Source organism: Protopterus annectens, chromosome 2.part1 (assembly GCF_019279795.1).
Source record: "Protopterus annectens isolate FY-2018-M chromosome 2.part1, PAN1.0, whole genome shotgun sequence".
NCBI lineage: Eukaryota > Metazoa > Chordata > Ceratodontiformes > Protopteridae > Protopterus > Protopterus annectens.
In genome coordinates, this window is record NC_056729.1 from 1,333,282,468 (window position 1) to 1,333,307,968 (window position 25,501).

The 25,501-nt window shown below is 41.9% G+C and overlaps 1 protein-coding gene across 1 annotated transcript in view; it reads right to left on the reverse strand.

Annotated features, from left to right (window-relative positions):
* Positions 1-287: 287 nt before the first annotated feature.
* Positions 288-25,501, reverse strand: part of H6PD (hexose-6-phosphate dehydrogenase/glucose 1-dehydrogenase) — a 604,336-nt gene continuing 579,122 nt past the window's right edge. Inside the window, exon 6 of the mRNA XM_044062799.1 lies at positions 288-1,847. Within this exon, the coding sequence (XP_043918734.1) occupies positions 484-1,847 (1,364 nt within the window). The 3' untranslated portion in view covers positions 288-483. The remainder of the gene's footprint in view (positions 1,848-25,501) is intronic.

Genomic DNA, 25,501 nt, shown 5'->3' on the forward strand with positions numbered 1-25,501 from the left:
ATAACAATGTTAAGACTCAGTGTGTGAGAAAAGTTAACAGAAAACTTATCCTGAGAAAAAAGTTGTGGCAAACCAAAACTGTTCCTGTCGAATGTACATAAACAGTATGGAATGAGCTCAAGTTTGCTCCTCTCTTGACCTCTCAGAAATGTTGAAAGTTTCATTTTTAAGATCTCAAAGACATCTCCAAATTTAGTTACTGTTCGTTAATCCAGTGTTTTGGTCTGAAACTGTTTTTGCCATCTGATACTTACACAAGTTCCCATTCATTTTAAAACATGATCCAGTGATCTACAACTTTCTTTAATACAAGTTAAAGTCCGGATAAAAAGTAGTTACATTAGGTCAGAAACAGAAAGTACTGCTAACCATCAGTGTGGAATGTGACTTAGCCCTATACAAAAAGGGCAAAAAAGTCTACACCAGCTGTACGTTTGTTGTTTTTTTGCTGGTGGGGGGTACAGCAAAAAACAATGTTCCTTTTTACATCAGCAGAGCTTCATAGTCAATGAACCAAACCATTTTGCCATTTTTAGGCTGCACCCCTGTAATAGGCCAAGTCTTGGGCCTCTGCCCCACTCTACTAATTTGAGTCACAATGTCATGTTTTCCTCGACCAGTGACAAGAACACCTATCTGTTTAGCTCGGTTAATTACAGACAGACTGAGACTCATCCGCTGATGAGGCTTTATGGGGCTTTCTGTGAAAACTACCATCTCCTTCCCCTTAAGGCCAGCATTCGAATTTGGGAACAACGATGCTGTATGGCCATCAGTCCCTACCCCTAGTAATACAAAATCAAATCTTGTATCATTAACCAGTGCTGTGATGTCACTTGCATAAGCTTCTGTTCCCTTATCCTCTTCGGCACAAAGCCGTTGTTGCATGTGCACAGGCATTGGGTGAATGTTAAAATAAGGAATCTTGAGGTACTGAACCAAATTGTCATGCACATTCCTGAAATTGGACTCCGGGTCTGTAAGGGGAACACACCTTTCATCTACCATCCATAAATGAGTTTGCTTCCAGGGAAATGAATGATGATGCCAAACCAGTCTCTGAAAAAGAACCACAGGGCTTGAACCCCCAGAAAGAGCAAGATGGAAAACCCCTGACTGTTTAACAGCATGTTCTGCAGCCTCTTGAAGGTAGGAAGCAAGTTCTGAAATAAGCTGTTCAGCCCATGCAGATACCAGTGAACTGTTCCGATAAAGAGATTGCATGACTTTGTAATCATCTGGTGTTTCATTTTGTGACATGTCAGACAGGATATTAACTGGTTGTTCAATGGCAAACATAATTTCTTTACCAGAAAGCACAAAGTCAAGTAAGTTTTTATTTTCTGGTCCTCCAGGATATATACGAAGATCTTCATTCATCAAACTGTTAAGTAATGGTGTCCAGAACTTCCAGGAAGCCAACAAGTGCTCAGTAGTGATAAAATAATCCTGCTTACCATGGAAGATATTTGATACGAGCGACTCGTAAGTTTCTGTCTCCATCACAGGAGTATAGATATAAAACTGGGACAGAGACTGCCCAAACAAAGTTGTTTCCAGATGGTCTCTGACTTCTTTCCAACTTGACATAGGCATAATGGGTTTAAAAAGGTTTTTGCTGATAAGTATTGCTGGCATTTTTAGATCTCCATAACCAATGTAAAAAATAATCTGCTTTGGATCACACTGGCTTTGTACAGTTTTCCTAGCAGACTCATTCTGCACACATAATGCTTTGTTTTTAAAAAGGACTCTAACATATCCAGCTCTTTCATCCAAAGCTTTTCCAGAGGTCAGTATGAAAGGAATGCCATCCCACCGGACATTATCAATATAAACAAGCACACCTAATAACAGAAAAAAAAAGAAAGTCAACAATTATGGCATGTAACCTACTTTCATCCATAAAGAAAACAGCACACATTTTTATAAAAAGGAAATCTGTGTCAACAGTATTAAATTCTTTACAGAACAGTTTACATAAATATTTGGGAGTAACAGGTTGTCCTCCCTCCATACATAATTTAATCAAACTTGCAACCCATCTAGCAAGAGTGACCATCTAAATGCTTCACCACAGCTATTTCTAGACATTCCAAGTTACAAGTGCCCCAAAGACATTTTTGTAATATATTCTGTGCATTAGTTATGTTCTAAACAGCACAAAAAGGTTCATCTTGAAACAGCAAGATTCTTATACATGAACCTTGCTGTTAAAACACTAAAGCAGATCTAGTGTTGCACATGGGCATTTATCAAAAGCAAAGTTCGCCACACAGCTTTTAATAGCTTTAAAAGCTTTGATGTACTGCACAATGTCAAACAACCTAGAGTCATTCATCCATTTTTCTAAACTGATTAGGTTGATGAAGATCATGGTAGCCACATTACCCCTTTCTTGTCAATTTAAAACAGATGCTTTACATGAGGATAGCAGTTAAAGAAGAGTTATACAAGGTCATATTATGCACTGATAGGGTCCCACATGCCTTCCTCAATTCATAATTCCAAATATTCTCTGGAAGGTATGATAAAAATTGGTCTGTCCTCAAAATGGCAAAAAACTCTACATGAGACAAATATTTCCAATCACAGCCAGTTGTTACATGTTCCCAAAATTTTGTTCTCCATGTGAATTTCTTGATATCCAATTCTCAAACATAATCTGCTCAGGATCAAAAAGCTTTTGGGATGGAAGAATAAAAGGGAACCTGTATGCTCCAAACAAGGATACAGAGGACTTTCATAGCAGATTTTTTTGAAAAGTGGGATCAGATAAAAAGGGATGAAGTGGAAACCATTGTAGGGGACTTCAATGTCCCACTAGACTCCAAAAGACAGGCTGTTTGACAAAAAATTAATACACTATAAAGATGAAAACAGACTTACAAAAGAACACGAAAGAAGGAAAGTAACAGGATATATGGAGGGAAAAACACCCAGAAAAGAGGGAGGGAGTACATACTTACCAGAAACGTTTTTATTCAAGCCAGCTGACGGGACAGGATAATAGGAAAAAGAAAACTATAAAAATGGTGGAGGAGATACAAAACACAGCAGAGATAAATACTGGACTATGCAGTGGTAGCAAAGACAAGAAGAAGAGAGAGGGAACACGTTGGGGGGAAGGGGTGGAGACAGCCGAGCTACAAGTGAAATGATGAGGAAAGGAAGCAAGAATTACAAAAACTGATGAGGAGACAGAGGCAGAATCTGATAGACTTCTTTGAGGCAGTCACCAAAGCCATAGATAAGGGTAACGGGGTTCACACAGCCTATCTAGATCTCGCCAAGGCTTTCAACACCATCCCCCACTCTGGAATTATAGATAAACTCACTAAACTAGGTATAAATACCTATGTCACAAGATGGGTTGCCAACTGGCTCACTGACAGAACCCACACTGTGAAAGTAGCAGACTCCAAATCCAACTTCAGACCAGTGACAAGTGGAGTACCACAGGGTTCAGTCCTGGGTCCTCTCCTGTATGGTATTTACTTCTCTGAAGTACAGGCCAACACAGAAGGTATTTGGCTAACAAAGTTCACAGATGACTGCAAACTGGGAGCCATAATCGAAACTCCTAACAATGTGGACATCCTACAAAAGGGCCTCACTGAGACAGATGCCTGGTGTCAAAGCCATGACCTCAAATTCAATGCCAAAAAATGCATTGTCATCCCCTTTGGTAAAAACTCTGTACCCATGAGCTACCTCATAGGTGTTAGTCTACTTAACATGGAAAGTGTGATAAAAGACCTTAGGACATAGGTGGACAGCAGTCTCTGCTTTGATAATCACATCGCCACAGTAGTTAGGAAATCATTCTATGTGGCATACCTCATCACAAAAGGTTTCTCATCCAGGAAAAAAGAGGTCATTGTTCCCCTCTACTTGTCACTCATTAGACCCATTATAGAGTACAACGCCCCTTTTGGTATGTACCTCACAAGACATCTACAACAACTGGAAAGGCCGCAGAAATACCTCACAGAGAGGATTACTGGCCTCAAACACATTCCTTATGCAGACCGCCTCAAAAAACTCCAGCTTTACTCCGTCGCATATTGCCTACTCAGAGGTGATCTCTGCCTAACATGCAAAGCTATGTCAAACCCAGAGCTGTTGGACATGCTGCACTTAAAGAAATCCCAATCCCTCCGAGCTACACGCTGTAAGGACCTAAACCTTGTCACCACAATAAACAGAACATGCTGGAGGTATAGATTCCTGTCCCAGAGACTTCCCATACTCTGGAACAGACTACCTATCTATATCAAACAAAGCTTCTCATTAGCACTCTTCAAGAAAAATCTTGATGATTGGATGGCAAATAGGAAATTCCCCCCGGGGATCACCTCTGTGGCTCTGCTCGACAGGGCACAGGAAAATAATTTTCTTGGGTGTCAAAAGCCAGGGTACCTTTTTGGCTAGGCTTATATAGGCCCTAGGGCCAATAGCCTAGTACCTACCTATGACCTATAGGTAGTGCAGAACTGGGATGGAATCAAAGCAACAGGTAGGGCAAATCAAGGGAGAGGAGGACTGGAAATGAAGGCAAGGTCAGGAAGAGATAAGAAAGCTGGAAGGAGAACTGAGCAGGATATAAAGGGAATGTGGAAAATGGTATAAAGAGAGAAGCTCTAAAGACAAAGAGAGCAGCAATGAAAACTGAACTAGAAGGAAAACTGATAACTATAGTGGAAGTAGAGCAAAAGTACTGGGAGGGTTACTGGTGGGTAACTGGGGGAACAGAAGAAACATCTAAGAGGGGGGTATAAAAAAGGCAAGGGAAAAGGTGAGAGAGAGGTACCAAGCATCCAAGCATCCAAGCATTAGGGGAAAAGAGAGAGAACACAGAGAAGGACAGCATGGGTAGAAAAGGTTTTCGGGAATCCTAACACCAAACATATCCACAACTGGAGAATGAAAAGAAAGTCAATTGTGAGGTCACAAACAGAGGCGAAGATAAAGTTCTACAAATGGGATGAAGAGGCAATGTAGAGAATTATGAAGAAGTATGAAAGGATGAATAAAACATGGGGAAGTATGAAAAAGCCAGGGTGGTGGCGATCCCAAAAGGAGGAGGAGACAGGCTGAAAGTAGGGGAATAGCGACCAATCAAGAGTGTAGTCAAGGACCCATCTGAGCTGGGTATTGTTCAAACAAGGCTCAGTCTTGGGCTTTCCTGTTGGTTGGATTGTTTGAAAACTGTTTTACTTAGCTGATACTTAAACACAGTGTTTGCGTGTAGCTATGCTGTCTAACGATGGTTAGCGCTGCTGTGTATAGACGCAAACACTTAAAAAGTCACATTTTCCCTTCATAACTACTAGGAAACTCTCCTAAGCTTCCCTGCTTCTCAGCGCACAATGCAGTTGCGCACTGCTGCCCAGACAGCAGCCCAACTGTGCTTTTTGAGGTCCTAGCACAGGTTTTTATCCCTAAACCTCCCACAGATTAGCTGATTTTACTAGTTCTACAACAGAACCTATCCCATCTAGCCCACCTTCCACCACTTACTACAGAATATACCTGGCATAATGGCAGGTCTGTTTCCCACTGTTTCTCTAGCCAGCCAGATTGACATGGGCATACTGAGGCAATGTAGCAATTGCCTCATGTATGCAGGCAACCTACCACTCCTAAAACATGCAAATACAATATGTGAGAGATTATCTATACTATGAATCTGGAATCAATGTTCTCTCTTTCTCACGTAACAACAAACCAACTACCAAGCAGGTTGTCAGCACCCACACTCCACCTACCACACATACCAAGCACACAGCACATGAACCCACATATGCAGAGGTACTCACTAGAAATATACCAAAAGAGCAAAGGCCTCCCAAGTGCAAACCTTTGGCACACAATACAGTCCCAACAGCACCCACTACATATATTAACACATGCATCAGTGTCTCACTCATCAGTGTCTCACTCATCTAAACCAAATGCTTTGGTCATAGGAGACTCCACAGTGAGACACACAGATGCCCCTCTCACTAGGCTGGACAAGGAGAAGGTCACAGTCAGCTGCCTGTCTGGTGCCAGGATCCACGAAATCACGCACACACTCTTGTCTCTCAACAACAAGTACTCTATGACTCTGTCATAGTCCATGTTGGAGTGAATGACTTGAGACGTACCTCACTACCTCACTGGACTATATGAAGAGAAACATGATAGACCTTTCAGGTTGTGTCCCATGCAGACATGTCCCTAGTCCTATGCAGCATTCTTCCCTCTCCCAGGATGATGCCACAACACAAGCAAAAAATGATTGACCAACAACTGGCTTAGCTTCTGGTATCAATCCAGGGATTCCTGTATCTGACAGCCTGGAATGATATAGTCAACAGACCATGCTGCTTTGCCAGAGATAGTCTTCACTTGTCACCTCTAGGCTTTAGGTTGCTGGCAAAGGTACCTGCCTCCCCCATACTGCCTTTTTTAGGCAATGTCACAAGAACAAAATAACCAATGTAAAAATATCCTCCAGAAACAAACTCAGGGTTATGCAGCTTAATGTTAGGTGTTTAACTCAGAAAATTGTACTCAACTGAAGCACTTCTCACCCTTGAAGATGCTGATGTCTGCACAGTCACAGAGACATGGTTCAAGGTTCACAGAGTACCATGGCCATGTAGGGCTACAATACCTTCCACACATTCAGACCACACAACAAACGTGAAAAAACTAAGGAAGAAGGAATATCTATCTTCATTAAAGATATATAAACCTCCAGACTGGTTAAAGAGTACGTACTCCCTAGAGTTACTGCAAGTCCAACTAACTGTAGGAAAGACCCCCCTCCATGTCATTGTTAACTATAGGTCCCCCACCATGAACCACGAAAACCACACAGCCTGCATGGACCTACATGTGTCACTCTCAGTTCAGCCAAACACCCAGGTCATTGGTGACTAACTATCCTTCCATCGACTGGGTAATATATATGAGCACAAACATGTTCCCTCAAAGGTTCCTGGACTTTGTTAACACAAATGCTCTGGAGCAGATAGCACCACCACAGGGAGCTCTAAGATCCTTGACATAGTGCTCACCAACATGGGGGAATCACTGTATGACCACATGTGTTCATAGGTTCATAGGTTTATACTAGGCTATCTGCCCTAAGGCATTTATAAGCCTAGCCCAAATTTTTGTGGCTTACGCCACCCCTTATATGAAAAAATACTGTGCCCATTAGTTTGTTGTGCCTCTGTCCAGCAGTGACACAGAGATCATTCCCGGGGTAAACCTACGATCTCCCATCCACAGGTCTAGATTTCTCTTGAACAGAGTCAGCGAGGTGCTCTGTCTCACATGGACCGGGATTTTATTCCACAGCATAGGGAGTCTCTGAGTGATAAATCTATCCCTCCAGTACGTCCTATTTATATCCGTGCTAAGGTTTAAGTCGCTTGCTCTAGTGGTTTTGGTGGATTTGGATTTTTTGAGGTGGAGCATGTCCATTAATTCCGGGTTGGACATGGCCTTGTATGTCAGGCACATGTCACCTCTGAGCAGGCGGTATGCGACTGAATAGAGCTGGAGTTTATTCAATCTGGCAGCATATGACAGATTTTGGAGTCCCTTTATCCTTTTGGTGAGGAACTTTTGGGGTCTCTCCAATTGCTGCAGATGTCTGGTGAGATACATCCCGAATGGGGCATTGTACTCGATCACTGGTCTGATAAGTGAAGAGTACAGGGAACAATGACCTCACTAGATCTGGATGTGAATCCCTTCATGATCAGGTGGGCAATGTAGAAGGTCTTTCTAACCACTTTAGCAATGTGAGTGTCAAAAGAAAGGCCACTGTCAACCTGGGTCCCCAGGTCCCTGATAACCTCTTCTGTGCTTAGTGGATTGCCACCTATATGGTAGCTTGGGGTTACCTTGTTTTTCCCGAAGGGTATGACTATACATTTTTGGCGTTTAACTTCAGGCCATGGCTCTGGCACCAGCTATCTGTTTCCGTGAGTCCCTTCTGAAGGATATCCGTGTCCGATGCACTTTCCACTATGGCCCAGTTTGCAGTCGTCTGCAAACTTTGTCAGCCAAAGTCCTCCCATGCTGGCCTGTACTTCTGAGAAGTAGATGCCAAACAATAGGGGCCAAGGACCGAGCCCTGTGGGACACCACTTGTAACTGGCTTGGAGTCTGACACAGCGCCAGCAACTCTAACCCTGTGGGTTCTGTCCTTAAGCCAGTTTGCAACCCATCTTGTGACATATGGGTTTACATTTAAGCTGGTAAGTTTTTCTACAATACCGAGTGGGGTATTGTGTCGAAAGCCTTTGCAAGGTCAAGGTAGGCTGTATGGACTGCCTTTCCCTCATCAATGGCCTTGGTGACTGTTTCGAAGAAGACGACCAAGTTCAAAAGGCATGATCTTCCCTTGACAAAGCCAAACTGGGTCGGGTCCAATGTCTGCAAGTCCCTATATCTTTGTTTATGAGCTCCATTATGATCCTCTCCATAGCTTTGCAGACTAGACTTGTTAAGCTTATGGGGGTAATTACCAGGGTCCGTAGAGGCCACCTTTGTGGAGTGGGACCACAGTTGCCGTCGCCACTCCTTGGGCACGTATCCTGTGGTAAGGCTGAGATTAAACAGCTGCCTTATGTGCGGGGTTAATTCCTCATTTAGCTCGTGTAGCACACAGCCGGGGACACCATCCGGTCCCATTGATGCTGTGTTTTTAGCTTTAGAGAGAGCAGCTTTCACCTGCACATTTGAGATGTCCGGGAGGCTACACTCGGCTGGGATAGTTATCTCTCCTTTAGGGGGGGAGAGGGGGGTGAAGTTTGCACTGAACCTGTCTGCCAGTATGTTGGCAATGTCTGTGGGTTCAGTGATTTTTGTATCATTTTGGACTAATTCTGAGCATATCTGGGAGTTTCCACCCAGGTTCCTAACATAGCTGAAAAAGGCCTTATGATTGTCCTTTGAATCCATGGCAATTTTCTCTCAAAATTGGCCTTAGTTGATTTTATGAGTGCTCGTATTTTTTACTAATAATGATCAGGGTGACTTCCCTTTTATGGATTTTGTTCTATCATGTAATAGCTTTCTCCTCTTATTGTAAAGTTTGTTAATGGCTGGGGTCCACCAGACTGGACGTTTGCCCTTTGTGGAAAGAGTCTTGGTTTTATTTGGGATTGCCTGATCCATGCAGTCCTGGAGGTGTTCATAGAAGGCATTTGTAAGGGCTTCCGCAGCTTGGGTTGTGGTTTCCTCTGGCTCAGGGGCCTTGAAGGATACTACACCAGTCTTGAGTAGTGTGAAGTTTGCTTTAGAGAAGTTCTTCACTATGGTCTTTTTTGTTTGGGGTGGGGGCGGGATGTGGATTTCCAGTGAGATTAGTTTATGATCAGATCTCACCAATGAGGGATATACTTCCGGTGTGGAGCATTTTGTCCCCATGTTTGTGACAATGAGATCTAGTATATTTTCTCCTCTCGTGGGAACAGTGACTAGCTGTTGTGGGGCCCTTCCTGGTAAAGTTCAATCATAAATCAGTCTCATTTGAAATAACGATCATACCTGACCCACCCTCAGGAGCAAAAAGGTTAAAAAATGTCTCCAAAGCAAACTATAGCCTACTAAGTGATGGCATCAATACCCCCAGCCAACACTGACAGCAATGACCCCTATACTGAGGTGTACACAAATGTCCTGTATAAACACATATATAAATGTATAGACTCAGTCATATGGGAACAAATCAAATAAAGATCATCATAAAAAAATAAGCCACCCTGGTGGACATACAGCATAAATAGGCTATACAATAACTGAAAGAAAATGCTGTCAAAAATATGAGAGGTAACGGTCCCAGCAAAAGAACTCCCTCCAAAGCATAAACAAGCAGATATGACATCTTGTAAAGGCCTCTAAAACTAATTACAAACTTAAATTAGCATCCCTAGCTAAGGTAAATCACAAAGAATTCTTTAGCTACATCCAAAATGTAAAAGGGAAGGCTCAGCATTGTGCCAAACTTCTGTGGATGGTACCACTTATACTGAACCTGAGGACATCACCAACCTGCTAGTGAACAGGTTTGCCGAAAACATCACCCCCCTGTCCCCACCAATCATACCCCATAACATACCTGTCACCAGCCCTCTGGCTAATATCGCTAGAGAGCAGGTCATAACCACACTCTCCAAGAACAAAATACACAGCCTCTATGTGACTGGACAACATCCCAGGCTTCGTATTAAATGGTCTAAAACAGCAGTTAGCAGAACCTCTGTGCACACTCTTCAGTCTCAGTCTAAGTACTGGGTTTGTCCCATCTGAGTGGAAAACAGCAACAGTAATCCCCTTGCACAAAGGGAGTTCCTCAACCTACCCCAGGAACTACAGACCCATATGTCTAACCAGCCTTATCTGCAAGGCCATGGAGAGAATAATCATGGATCTTATCAATAAGGATACAGGTGACCTTCAAACTCTTTGATCCTACCCAGTTTGGCTTCGTTAAGGGCAGATCTTGCCTGCTAAACCTGGTGGACTTCTTTGAGAATGTCCCCAAGGCCCTGGACAAAGGCAAAACAGTTCACACTGCCTATTTCAACCTAGCCAAGGCCACTGACACAATCCCTAACTCAAGCATCACTGAGAAACTCAGCCAGCTGGGGATTAACCCTTACACATTACTAGATGGGTTGCCAACTGGCTCACAAACAGAACACACAGTCAAAATTGGGGATGCCAACTCTACTAGCAGACCTGTTACCAGTGGTGTTCCAAAGGGATCTGTGCTAGGCCCCCTACTGTTTGGTATCTATTTTTCAGAAGTTCAGGTGAAAATAAATAGCCTATGGTATACCAGGTTTGCTGATGACTACAAATTGGGTACCAATCATCAAACCCCCCAAAGATGTCAACATACTACAAAATTGGCTTACACAGACAAATGATTGGTGTCAAAGCCTCAGACCTAAATTAATGCAAAAAATGCATTATTATCCCCTTTAGCAAAGGAGAAACCACTGCCATTTACAACATTAATAATATCACCCAAAGTTCACACCCAGTGGTGACAGACTTAGGAATCCAAGTTGATAGAAGCCTTAATTCTGATTATCAGGTGTCCACAGTAGTAAGGAATGGCTTCTACATTGCACACCTCATAATCAAGGGTATAGCATCCAAATCTAAGGAGGTTATAACTCCTGTGTACTCAGCTCTCATCAGACCAATAATAGAGTACAGTGATCCTTTCTTTATGTACCTCACCAGACATCTGCAGCAACTGGAGAGACCTCAGAGTTTTCTCACCAAGAAAATTCAGGGCCAACAACACATGACCTACATAGACAGACTGAAGACCCTATCACTTTATTCAGTATCATATAGACTGCTTAGAGGCAACTTGTGCCTGGCCTACAGAGCAGTCTCAGACCCTGCCGTGATGAAGCTACTGCACATCTGGAAATTCAGTGGGACAAAAATCAGTCACTCTACGGATCTAAACCTAGCCTGCGATATTAACAGGACATGCTAAAGAGACAGAAATGTCTCCCAGAGGTGGCTACTCCTCTGGAACAAACTCCCAATTTATGTAAAATAGAGCTCCTCAATGACCCTATTTAAGCATAACCTGGACAACTGGATGGAAAACTGTAACTTTACACCGGGGGTTTCACCTATGCCCCTATTAGACAGGGGCAGTCGGTGTTGATGTTAAGATTCGCATGCAACCATAGACTATACATATCTTGGTCCAGAACAAGGGTATAACATAGCTATGCTTGTAGAAGCCTTAGGCCAATAGCCCAGTAACATCCGATGCTCCTATGACATTAAGATCCTATGATTTTAAGGAGGCTATTACCTCTGTACTCCTCCCTCATTAGGCCAATAATTAAGTACAACACCCAGTTTGGTATGTACCTCTCCAAACACCTGCACCAACTGGAAAGACCACAGAAATACCTCACAAAGAGAATACATGGCCTCCACCACCTGTCCTATGTAGACAGGCTCAAATAATTATCACTCTACCTGGTATCATACAGATTGCTCAGAGGTGATCTGTGTCTCGCCTACAAGTCAATCTCAGACCCTGCTCTACTAGAGATGCTCTGTATCCATAATTCTAACTCATCACGTAGGACCCGATTGAAAGGTTTAAATCTAATATGTGATATTAACAAAATCTGCTGGAGAGACAAGTTTGTCTCCCAGAGGCTGCCCCATCTCTGGAATAGACTCCCCATATCCATGAAAGTACGCCGCTGACCCTCTTCAAGCACAACCTTGAAGAGTGGATGGGCAACCACAAATTTGTCCGAGGACTTCCACCTGTGTCCCTCATTGACAGGAGAGACGGGTGCTGATTGTGGTTTCTTTTTTTGGGATAAACTCTTGGCTAGGCTTGTAAGGGCCCCAGAGCTATTAGCCTAATAATCTCGTATGATCCTAGTAAGGTGATGGCGGAAGTGCTGGCAAGGAGACTGGATGAGATTCTTCTGAGAATAATACAGGAGAGACAGAAAGTTTTTGGGAATAAGGGCAAAAATGAACTGAAGGGCACAAACAGAGTTTATGGACTGAGAAGAAGAAAAAAGGGGCAACAAAACAGGGATAATCTTTTTTACTTACAAAATGCCTTTGACACTGTCAGACAGGAATACCTTTGGGAGATGCTAGAAGAAAGACAAACTGAGAAAATTATATATGAGTGACAATGGCAATTTACAATGAGCCAAAAACAGAAGCAACAGTAAACAGAGATATTTTCAAGTCAGTAAGTGTCCTCTCTCTCCAGGACTCTACACACTAGTCAAGAAGAGCCACCAATGGTGGTGAGGAAAAAGGACAACTAGAGGGAAGAACAGAAATAAGAGTTGGGCTTCTAATGTATGTGGATGACTGCCTGCTTATGCCAGAGAATGTAAGACTGCCATAAAGAAAATAATCCCAGGTTTTGCAAGGTTATAAAGGGCCTCAGGGCTTAGATGCAACCGGAAAAAGACAGTGACAGTGATGGTCAGGATATGAGAAGGGAACGAAAAGGGAGCAGTGGGATGCAATCAGGAGAGGGAATATCCCAAGTATCTAGGAGTATATGTAGGTCACACATTGACTGATACAACACAAATGAATTTGGGGGACAGAAAGAGACAATTCAGGGAATATTGCAGAAGGGAGGACAGAAAACGTGCACAACAATTAGGAAAAATCAATGTGATTAGATCAATGATTCTCTCAGTTGTAGCCTATCTATTAAACAACATGCAGCAGAACCCAGTGGCGATCCAACTACTAAAATTAAAGAAGGACTTGTAAAGTGGACAGAGAAAGGGACAATGGTCTCAAAAAAACAAAGAAAGAAGAAATTGTAAGGTGAATACAGAGAAAGGGACAATGGTCTCAAAAAACAAAGAAAGAAGGACTTGTAAGGTGGACAGAGAAATGGACAATGGTCTCAAAAAACAAAGAAGGACTTGTAAGGTGGATACAGAAAGGGACAATGGTCTCAAAAAACAAAGAAAGAAGGACTTGTAAAGTGACAATGGTCTCAAAAAATAAAGGACTTGTAAGGTGGACAGAGAAATGGACAATGGTCTCAAAAAACAAACAAAGACTGAGTAGGAAAAAAGGGTCTGGGGACTCCCATGGAAACCTACACAGAGCTTAGCATATAACCTTCTTAGGACGAGGGCAAGTAACGGAGAGACCAAAATGCAAGAAGAGAGAAAGCAAATAGAATGGCGAGAAAAATATAAAAGGATGAATGAGGAGGAACTAATGTGATAGAGACACGACATGGGATAACTGAAAGGGAGAGCCATGTAAGAGAATGGGGCACTTTCAAATGGAAGGCACAAGCAGAAAACTGGAAGGAAAAGTTATAGGAAGAAGTGGGAATTATCTAAGGAAAGGAAAGGAGTACAGCCAGTATTCCAAACCCTACAGGAATTAATACAGGGATTTGGGATAACAAAAAAAGAATGAGGGGAGATTGGCATAATGGTTAAGGTGTTTACCTTGCAGACACAAGGTGCAGGGTTTAATTCTCACATGGGGTAATTGACTAGGCTTAAAATGGCCCACAAGGGCAATTAGCCTAGTACTAATCTATGAACTTATGAATCTATGGGCATACAGCAAAATGGCTGAAGAAGAGGAAGCAAACAGAAACCCTGGAAAAGAAATGAATGGAGAGAAGGAGAAGTGCAGTCCTATGGGGACATAGGAAAAATGGGAACGTTCAAACTAGAATGATTTATGAGGATTTGAGGGGAAAAGTGGAAAAATCACAAAGAAACAGATAAGAAAAGATGTTAGCGGGAAGAACGGTGGCAAATAGTGGAAGTTGAATGACAAAAGGTCCTGAAAAATAACATCAGAGATGCAGAAAATGCATGGAGTGAGACAAAACATTGAGTGTATGTGGAGATGATGATGGATGGAGGGAAGGAAAACAGACTCTGGATGCTGCACAAAAACTAATGAAGAGGCAAGAATGAAACATCTGTTCTGAGAGTGTACCTGATAAAATGTATGGACAGAAACATGGAAATATGGAATGAGACGTGGAAAAGTGGAAGAAATTCCTAGGAATTTTGCATGTGGGCTATAGTAAATAAAGAGGGAGGTTGGCAGGAAAAAGAAATGTGGATAATAGTAATAAAGGCAACAGAGGTGAAGAGTATGACAGAACTGTTGAGTCTGTCTAGTACTTTTACAATTGCAGTAGGTTCATATGTCTGTAACTAGGCTGATGGCTCTGGGGCCTTTACAAGCCTAGCCATAGGATTACTCTGGCATCATGCCACCTGACCTTAGTTCCCAGTGCCTCTGGTGAGTAGAGCCACTGGTATTATCCCCGGGGTGAATTTTATATTTCCCATCCTCTCATCAAATTTCTTCTGAAGAGGGTCAGCGAGGTGCTCTGCTTGACATGTATGGGACGTCTATTCCATAGCATGGGCAGTCTCTGGTTTATGAATCTGTCCCTCCAGTACGTTCTGTTCTGTTTTGTGGTAATGAGGTTGAGGTCTCTGGAATGTGTGGCGCGGAAGGATTGGGATTTCTTTAGATGTAGCATTTCTAACAGAGCTGGGTCAGACATGGCTTTGTAAGTCAAGCAGAGATCGTCCCTAAGTAGGCGATATGAGACACAGAATAGTTGGGAGTTTTTTGAGTCTGTCCATATAGAACAAGTGTTTAAGGTCTAGGATCCTCTTTGTGAGGTACTTTTATGGCCTCTCCAGTTGTTACAGGTGTCTAGTGAGGTACATGCCAAATGGGGCATTGTACTCGATGACTGGCCAAATGAGGGAAGAGTAGAGGGAGACAATGATATAAGTACTTTCTGGCCACAGTGGCAACGTGGTGGTCAAAAAAAGGTTGCTGTCAACCTCTGTTCCCAGATCTCTTATAACGTCTTCTGTGTTCAGTGGACTACCATTAATGTGGTAATTCAAGGGAACTGTTTTTTTCCCAAAGCGGATGAAGTCACATTTTTTGGCACTGAGCTTAAAGCCATGGTTCTGACACCAGTCTTTGGTCTCATTGAGGCCTTTCTGCAGGATGTCATCATCACTTGCGGAGTTGATAATAGCTCCCAACTTGCAATCATCTGCGAACTTTGTCAGCCAGAGTTCCTTCGTGTTGCCCAGAACGTCAGAGAAGTAGATACCAAACAGGAGAGGACCCAGGACCGAACCCTGTGGGACTCCACTCGTGACTGGTCAGCAGTCTGACTTGGGGTCAGCTACTTTCATACAGAGGGTTCTATCTGTGAGCCAATTTGTAACCCACCTAGTGATATAGGGGTTGATGCCTAGCTTAGTAGGTTTTTCTATGATTCTTGAGTGGGAAATGGTATCAAAGGCCTTGGCTAGATCAAGGTAGGCTGTAAGAACCACCTTACCTTCATCCACAGCTCTGCTCGATCAAGTTGAGCAGGCATGATCTACCCTTCACAAAACCAAACTGTGTAAGATCCAGAGTTTGGAGATTTCCCTATATCCTTGTTTATTAGGTCCATGATGATGCGTTCCATAACTTTGCATATCAGACTCGTCAGGCTAATGGGGAGATAGTCCCCAGGGTCTGTAGTCACTCCTCCTTTGTGGAAAGGAATGACTGTAGCAGTGCGCCATTCGGTAAGGACAAAGCCTGAGGTGAGACTGTAATTCAACAGGGCACACAGGTGAGGTGCCAGTTCACTCTGTAGTTCATGAAGAACACAGCCAGTGATACTGTCAGGTCCCATAGAAGCTGTATTCTTGGCCTTGGACAGTGCTGTTTTAACCTGTGCAGCAGTAATACTGGGTGCCTGGCAATCTACTGGTATGGTGATTGGTCATTTGTGTGTGTGTGTGTGTGTGTGTGTGTGGGGGGGGGGGGGTAAAGTTAGCACTGAATCTGTCCGCCAGTATATTTGCAATATCTGTTGGCTCGGTATAGGCGGTACCATTGTGCAGCAGCTCAGAACAAATCTGGGTATTGCTATGGAGATTCTTTACATAAATATAGAAAGCCTTGTGGCTGTCTTTACTATCTGCTGCAATTCTGTTGTCATAGCTAGCTTTAGAGGATTTGATGATGGATCTCAACTTTTTGTTGAGGCTGATAACGGAGTTTTTCCAGTCTTGGGTCTTCACCTTATTCTGCATCAGTTTCTTCCTTCTGTTGTAGAGTTTGTTTATGGCAGGGGACCACCAGATTGGCTTCCTGTTTTTTTGGTGGAAAGCGTCTTAGTTCATTGGGTATGCCGAGATCCATGCATTTGTGTACGTGTTCATACAGTGCATTGATGTATGATTTGGCAGTCATGCAACTATTCTCCATTTGTATGGATACCGTGAAGTTAGCCACCTCTGCTTTTAGGAGCCCAAAGTTAGCTTTGGAGATGTTTTTCATGGTGGTTAGCTTTGTTGAGGGGGGAGATGTGGATTTCCAAGGTGATTAGCTTGTTATCAGATCTAAATCAGGGAGGAGCTGACTACTGGTGTAGAGCAACAGTCACCCATGTTAGTAATGACTAGGTCAAGGATGTTGCTACCTCTAGTGGGGGTAAGAATGAGCTTGTCCGGGACATTGGAATTAATGAATTCCAGAAAGCGTTGGGGAAGTGTACTGCTGCATCAGTAGTTTTTCCCAGTTAATGGAGGGGTAGTTGGAAGCTACCTAGTATGAGACTGTTAGGTTGGACCCTAATATTCTCCAGGGTGCTCAGGAATGTGGAATGTGAATCTTGGGACATGGCTGGGGACCTATAGCAGGCTACGACTGGAATCGCTGTCTTACCCAATGCTGGCTGCACCTGAAGTATCTCAGATGCGTTATGTTGGGCTACCAGTCTGGAGGGGTGAGCATCCTTTATGAATATGGAAATACCACTGCCTTTGGAGCTTTGGTTAAAGTTCTAGGGCCGAAAGGTGTGGAATGAGTTGTAGCCTGGTAGTGTAGGGGTGCTTTCTGCTGCCTTGAATCAAGTTTCTGTTACAGCACAAATGTCGATGTTCTCCATTTTAAGGAGTACTTTGAGCAAATGCATTTTGAGATTTAGACTTCTAGCATTGAGCAGCATGACCCTTAAATTGCATTTGTTTGTAGCTGTTACGGTGGTAATCTGGTCTTTGGAACACCGCCTAAAAAAGGCACTATAAGGGTGGCAGATGCAGGCCCTCTCTGGCAAAGCACTGCAGTCTGTCAATCATGTCATCCCAGGCAGATAGATACTGGATCCCCTTAGAATGACACCAGAAACTTATCCAATTGTTGAAATCAATCATTTTCTACTTGTACTGTGGTATCTTTCTGGGTGATGGTCGGATGCTGCTCAGTGCTAGGATCATACCTGCCTGGGATACATAATCCGAGAACTCCTCCATGTTTCTTTTTCATGTAGTCCAGGGAGGTACGTCTCAGGTCATTCCCAACCACATGTACAATGACAGAATCATATTTGTACCTGTTGTTCAGGGACCCAAGTGCATGACAAGCAGCTGATTGTTACTTTCTCCTTATTCAACCTAGTGAGTGGGACATCAGTGTGCCTCACTATCGAGTCACCTATGACTAGTGTGTTGGGCATGCTGTTTTGCCTCAGGGTCTTTGTTTGAGTGGCACACTGTTTAGGAGAGTTGGCCTCAGGTGTTTTGAACTGAAAAATCTCCCATGCTTCTGAAACATGGGTCACTCTGTATACCCCATAAAATATGTTTAAAAGACACAAACTTCTTTAGGGATGCACCAGCTTGCTGTTGCAGTTAGGACACTGAATGCAAAATAATGGAGATGCCTGCAGCCCTTTTCCCTAAACTTCTAGCAAGCTACCTTTTGAATGCACACACACACACACACACACACACACATATATATATATATATATATATATATATATATATATATAGGGTCTATGTCAGATGATCGACTTTTCAGAAACTCAAAATTCATATGGTCGAGACTATATGATCAAAGTTCCAAAAACTTGATCATCAAAAAAAGACAAAAAACCACACAAATCTACTTTCTTCACTTTGTCCCCTGCACCTCTCATGTAGGGGGCTGCACCCCCAACAACTCCTGCAAATTATATATGCCAACTCCAAGATCCCCCTACAGTGAGGAAAAGGATACATTTCCCAATCTGCACTGCACAGCGATCTCCATTCAAAAGCTTTGGGTTTTCAAAAAGTTGATTATATAGTCTTGACCATATGACTTCCGAGTTTCTGAAAACTCAATCACCTAATTGGGAACTATCAATATATATATATATATATATATATATATATATATATATATATATATATATATATATATATATATATATATATATATATTTTACTATCAAAATGTTGCAGTAACGTTCAGCAAACACAGGAATGTCAAAATGCGGATGGACAATTTCCGTGTTGCCAAATGTTACTTGAGTGAGACAGTTCATATCAGCAAATGCCACTGAGCATTCGCTGATATGAACCTTGATGTTATGGGTACAGATCGCAGTTCAGTGCAGACTGGGAAATCCATCCCTTTCCTCACTGTAGTGCAATTTCAGAGTTGGAATATATACTTAGCAGGGGGTGTGGGTGGTGCAGCTCCCCCCCCCCCTACGAGGGGGTGTAGGGGGGGCTTGCCCACCTGCAAAACAGTAAATTTGCAGGGTAGGAGCTAGACTTATCTTACCTCCTATGTGGACATTCCATTCACTATTCAATCTAAATGTCGAATTCAGAGTTTCAGCTGCACAGTTTTAAACCCTTTTTGAGGTATTCCAGCTACAAGTTATCAATTTTTTTCCTGCAAAAAAAAATAAATAAATAAAAAGTTCTAAGCTTGTTTTCCACCTTTCCTGTTACTAGAGTAGTCCATATACAGATTTGCTGTACCTAGGACAGTTTTCATAGGTGAATAGATTAGTACCAAGCTAACTGTCCTTGTAAGCCATTTTAAGCCTAGCCAATTATCCCTTGTGAGACTCAAACCCTGCACCTTGTGTTTGTAAGGCAAACACCTTAACCATTAGATCACCCTCCCAACCCTTTTGTAAGTTTCCGAGTTCCCCAGAACTTTCTGTGTTAGAAGGAAGCCTTCCAGCTTATCAGTGGGAGTGGTAAGCACTAGGTAGCCTATCTACCACAAGAGGAGTGGTTTTGGCTCTGAAATTGTAGTTTATTGGCCATTTGGGCGGTTTTTCTATCCCTTTCAACTTTCTGATTTAAAAGCCTGTGTTTGTGTGGGTCTGCGCTTGTTTAAGCTCCATGGAGCATGTTTTGGTGTCCTGCAGACTACAAGAGCAACAGAAAGGAGAAAAAGAGACTTTAAGTGCCCCCATTTTGATTTTTTCTGATTATACTGCTTTCTGCACTTGATACAAGTCATTTTATTTCAATTAACTGCATTTATTTTAACTGTATATGTTTTGATATTGCTCCACAATCAAGTGTGCTAGCTTACACTGAATTTAAAGTACATTACCAATGCCAGAAAGTCTGATCTTCAATTTTTCCCTTAGATCTTGCTATATCTCTTCTCACTTGAACTTTAATTAGCTTATTTACCTAGCACTTCGTCAGGCTTTTTGTAGCAATTATTGTAACATACTTGAGTGCTATCAGCACTAGGCGTCCTATAAGGAAACAGCTCCAATACTTAGTAATTATGACCATCCCTCCTGACATGTCTAAAGGTAAGTTTCCTGTGCTTCTCCTATTAACCTGGTGAACTTGGGCATTCTGAGGCAGTGTAGCAACTGCCTTATGTACACAGACAACCCACGCCCATGTACACAGGCAACCCACTCCTCTTATCTCCCAACACTCAGAACTGTGAGAGATGTGCTTTTATCTCCAAACTGGAAGCCATACAAACTCCATCCAAGACCGGAGTAGCTGGTCAAGAGGAGAAGGTCAACACCTGCATCACACCACATGGAACACATAGCCCTCCAGAACACCCACCATCACAGCCCTCACATAAAAACATAAACCACACACCCACCTTCACAGAGGCTCTGAACAGAAATCTACCCAAACAGCAGAGACCTCTAAGGTAGAAACAAACTCGACCACCACAACACAGCACAGACCACAAAACACATAGCTCACCTGCACAGTGTGCCCCTCGACATAAGCCCCTAAGGCAAAACAGCTTGCCCACTACAATAATCATAGGTGACTCAATAGTGAGGCACACTGATGTCCCACTCACTAGGCTGAATAAAGAGAAGGTAACAGTCAGATGTCTATCAGGTGCCAGAATCTGACACATAACACACACACTCAGGTCACTCCACAACAAGTACAAGTATGACTCTGTTGCACTCAGGTCACTCCACAAGTACAAGTATGATTCTGTCATTGTCCATGTGGGTGTGAACATACCTCTCAACCATACCAAATTACTCGTTTTTTATCGAGTTTTAGGGTCCAAATAATGGGGTGCCATGATTCCCCGAGTGGCATTAACTTCCGATTTTCCCAGCTTTTTTAAAAACATTTTTTTTTCTTCGCCTTTTGAGCTGACGCTCAGCCCGTCAGGTTTCTGGCCGGTAAGGACTTTGAATTTGAGAACTGCCTTTCGGCGAGTGTGAATGGGAATTGAATGAATGCTGGTGACTACACTTGCAGTATCGATTTGGTCAATCATATTAGCATTATTTTTATTGTAAAAATTTCTTTATAAGAAGATGAAAGGAATAGAGCCTTCTTGAGTTGGGAAAACCTTTAAAACTGAACATCATTCAAGTTAATAGCGATAAACAAGCACAATTAAATTAAACAAGATCAGTTTAGAAGTGATTTTTGCACAGAACCCTGTGGTTTGTATAGCCATGTTTCATTATGTTCTTAATATTGACGATCTGCTTTACATTCTTTTTCAGTCGGCATTCAGAAGCTGTGTTGCTGGACCACTTGCATGTTCTCAAGAACTCATTTACATATTTTCCATGAGCCTCCAACAAATAAGGTTTAAGATATTATATAGTGAAGATGCTGGCTTGTCAAGGTCTTTTTAATATTCTGTTTGCGTGATCATTCTACTTGCTTTGTTCTTTATTTGGGAAATTTTGCAGTCACTCTAACATCATGTTGATAAGAATGTTTTTAAAGCCAAGTGTGTTCAGAAAATGGTGAAATCCTTCAGTTATACTGAGAAACCATTAAAAATGGTCAAAATATGACAACTACAACTAGTTACGTTTGGCTTACATCTTTTTTATCTCGATAAAGACTTAAAAAAGAAAAAGGTCAGTGGTCATTCAGAAGGTATGCTGCTAGAACACTACTTCATCCTTAAGAGTCGTTTACATATTTCCCATGGGCTTCCTTCATTAGGTTTAAAGTATTAGTAAAGACTTACTGTTATAGCACTGTAAATGAAAAAACGAAAGGAAAAACAATGCATTATTTACACAGAAATGTTGTCTGGCTGTGCGGTGCGAATATTCAAGTTGGCAGCTGTGAAATATGGCAGAGCTAACCAGACATGTATCAGGCAGTAGACAGCTCCTGTGTACCGAGCAAATGACGTGGACTGTTACAGTAACATGACAGAGTGCTAGGCTGCTGTATGACACAAGCAAAGATAAAGAAGCAAGCATGGCAAATGTACTGAACATCACAAGGCTAAGGCAAGCTCACTTGATCAATGTAGTAACGTAAATCTGCCATTAGCACCTAACCCGCACGCCAGCGTGGTTGTGAATAACTCACTGGCAGCCCTGTTCAGCATATAAACAGGGAGGAAATCGAGGCAGATAAGAAAGGGGAGAGCAGCAAGCGGAGAAAAACACAGTAGAATAACCATAAAGTATGAAAGGTTGGGTACTTTTCTGGGAGGAAAAAGTTTATTTTGTAACCTTTAGAAAACAAGGCTAGGTAGGAAAAGTGAAGACAGATTACTGAGGATAGAATACAGGGAGAAGGACAAGCAGCAGATAAGACAGACAGACAAAAATAGAACACAGATACAGACTAACATGGGTGGTAGGCACACAAACAGTTATTTTCTTCTTTGCAGAGCTTAAGGTATTATTTTTGCTTGGTTATTTTCATTATGCTCCTGAACTGTGAATGTTTGCAAGCTTCTAAACGCAGTGTGATGACTTGGAGTTTTGTTATGCTGATTCTAAGGTATTTGCTTAAGCTCCTGAACGTTTGCTTGGGTATTTGCTATGCTCGTATCCTTAACAGCGTCACAGAGTTTTGCTATGCTCGTATTTTTGCTGCTGCTTGGGAGACGATGTTATTCTGCTGCTTGGGCATATTTTCCTGCTATGCTCGTATGGTATTTCCTAAATGTTTGCTTGGGTATCGTATCCTGAGAACAGTGGCTTGGAGTTTTGTTATGCTGAGTCTAACTTTCTTGCTATGCTCATAGAGTGTGTGTGTGTGTGTGTGTGTGTGTGTGTGTGTGTGTGGTGGCTAGACGTACTCAGGCTCAAACCCTGTACCTTGGATACAGGTAAAAAGAGCTTAAAAAATAAGCTTAATACCATTTAATTTTTAGTTTTATGTCTCTAGGTCAATTTTATGACATATGAATACATACATATAAGTATCTATCTATCATCTATCTATCTATCTATTTATGTATCTAATTTATGGGTGTATGCTAGAACATCAAGAAGCCAGAAGAAAGAAACTGCACGCTGTTGACATTCTGTCTTGTTGATGTTCTAAGAAAGGCCCATGAATAATACAAGTGTGGGCTTTCTGTCAGTCTTTCTAGCAGCTTTGAATGGAGTTTTGGTTGCACTTTGCCTTAAAAAGGTTGGTTGGGCTAGATTATGCTCATCTAGTTAAGTGCAGATAGATCTCAAACATTTTACTTGTGGATAAGTTTTTTAGAAGGTATACTCACAAACAGATTCTTATCTGAGATGCAAAGACATCAATGTTCCTTTCCAATGCAATTTTCAGTCAAGACATTGTATGGTCATGGATCTTATTAGAACATGCAATGATCACATACTTGTCAAGGACCAAAGTCATTACTTTGTTTTGGTCCTGTTGTATGTCTGAATTTTTTCATGCAGGAGACCATAGGCCCCTACTGGACAGTCTTTCTCACTACTGTGTCATCTGGGATTTCTTTGCTTCCTACTTTTCTGGATGAACACATGGAGTAGTTTGAGGGGTTGTGCAACCATCTCCTGGTTCCTTAGATGTGTTCTGCTCCAAGTTTCACTGCAGATAATTTAGAACACACTCACAATTGGGTGAGCAATTTTTTTCAAGCGTTTTTTGTTCCTCTTCCATCATCCCATGGTATCCTACATCAGTGCTCAATTTCTGGGTTTGCCAGTGTTTTCTAACTTCTGAATGGATCCCAGTGGTGTCCTGGGGTGTCTGGCTATCACTCCCTTCACTGAGCAGAGTATTTGTTATGCCTCTCCTTGTTTCCTCCCAGTCCTGATGCAGATATGTAGTTTTGTCCAGAGGGAGGCCATGCAATGGGATGTGCAGCATATCACAGCACCGGAGACAAACATGCCACCATTTTCCTCTTTTCGCCTTTTAGGGCCACATATCATGATGAGTTATCATACGAAACACCAACGACATCCTCCCTGCCACTCTATTAGTGGGCCAGACCCAAGGCACTTACTAAACCCAGGTTGGCTAGGCTGTAGTGAGAGCTTTATCTCTCCAGGCCACCAGGACAACTTGAATAGTTTAAAACTGGATGAATGTCAGCCCATCCTGGATGGATGCCATGGTAATTCATGCTATATAATGTGCTTTACCTGTACACATTCTAACCCTTAGTATCACCTACGGAAGAGGTATATTTATAGGTATACTTACCTCAACACCTAAATCCTCTCTCTGGAATCTCAATTTGAGCCTTTTACACTACAAACTTTTCCTCTCCTTCTCTCTTCCCTACACAATCCTGTCTCCATAGCATATCTCTTTCTCCTCTAGCCCTTCTATCGCCTCCTTTTCCACTCTATACCACTAAAGTATACTGCAGATACATATACAAACTGTACCATTATAGTACTCTTTGACTGTAAACATTATTACTGCTGTTGCTATTCATTTTACTACTTGTTTGAATGTAAAAATAATGTCAACATACATAGTTCTATGTATAAATATTTCACTTTGTTATGTAATAATGTGGAGCTTTTCTCCCCGAGCCTCCACTGAAAATGGGCTCTTTCTAGGCCCAGTGGACTTTCCCGGTTAACAAATGCAATAGATAAAGTCCCTAGCTACCATCACTGTGGATTTATGCCTCATACTTTTGTTCTGTTCCTCATTAAATCTGTGGTTTTCAGGATTTTTGTGGCAAATCACTGAAGGATTGAATTCACTAAATAATGACAGGCATTTGAATTTCAGACTTCATATTCTTCAGAAAATAAATGGTAACATAAAACCTTTTATTCTTCCAATTTTCTAAGCTTATAAGATCAGTATTTGAAATATGTCCCTATTTTTGGGCTGTATTCCCCCATTATTGGCTTTGTCCAGGTTTTTTGTGGTAAGAGGTTGAGAACTATGGTGAGAAGTGAGAACGGAATTCAGTAAATGATAGCCATTTATGTTTCAGTCTTCCTATCTTTCAAGAAACTGATGACATGGCATAATGGTATGATGCTGTGACTGTAGTGCATAAGGTCCTGGGTTCAAGACGTGGCAGTGAAATGCACAGTGGTAACATAACATTTTATTGTAGCAACTTTCCAAAATTATATAAGGAATGTTTAAAATGTGTCCCTGGTTTATGTCCTTTTTTTTGGGGCCCCCCCAAAAAAAAACTGAAAATGAAAATAAGTTTGAGAAGCTGTGCAAGATGCCTACGGCTTACACTACTGTCATTCTATTTATATATAGATGAATATAATATATATATATATATATAGATGAATATAATATATATATATATATATATAGATGAATATAATATATATATATATATATATATATATATATATATATATATATATATATATATATATATATGTGTGTGTGTGATGGAAACTGCAGCACAG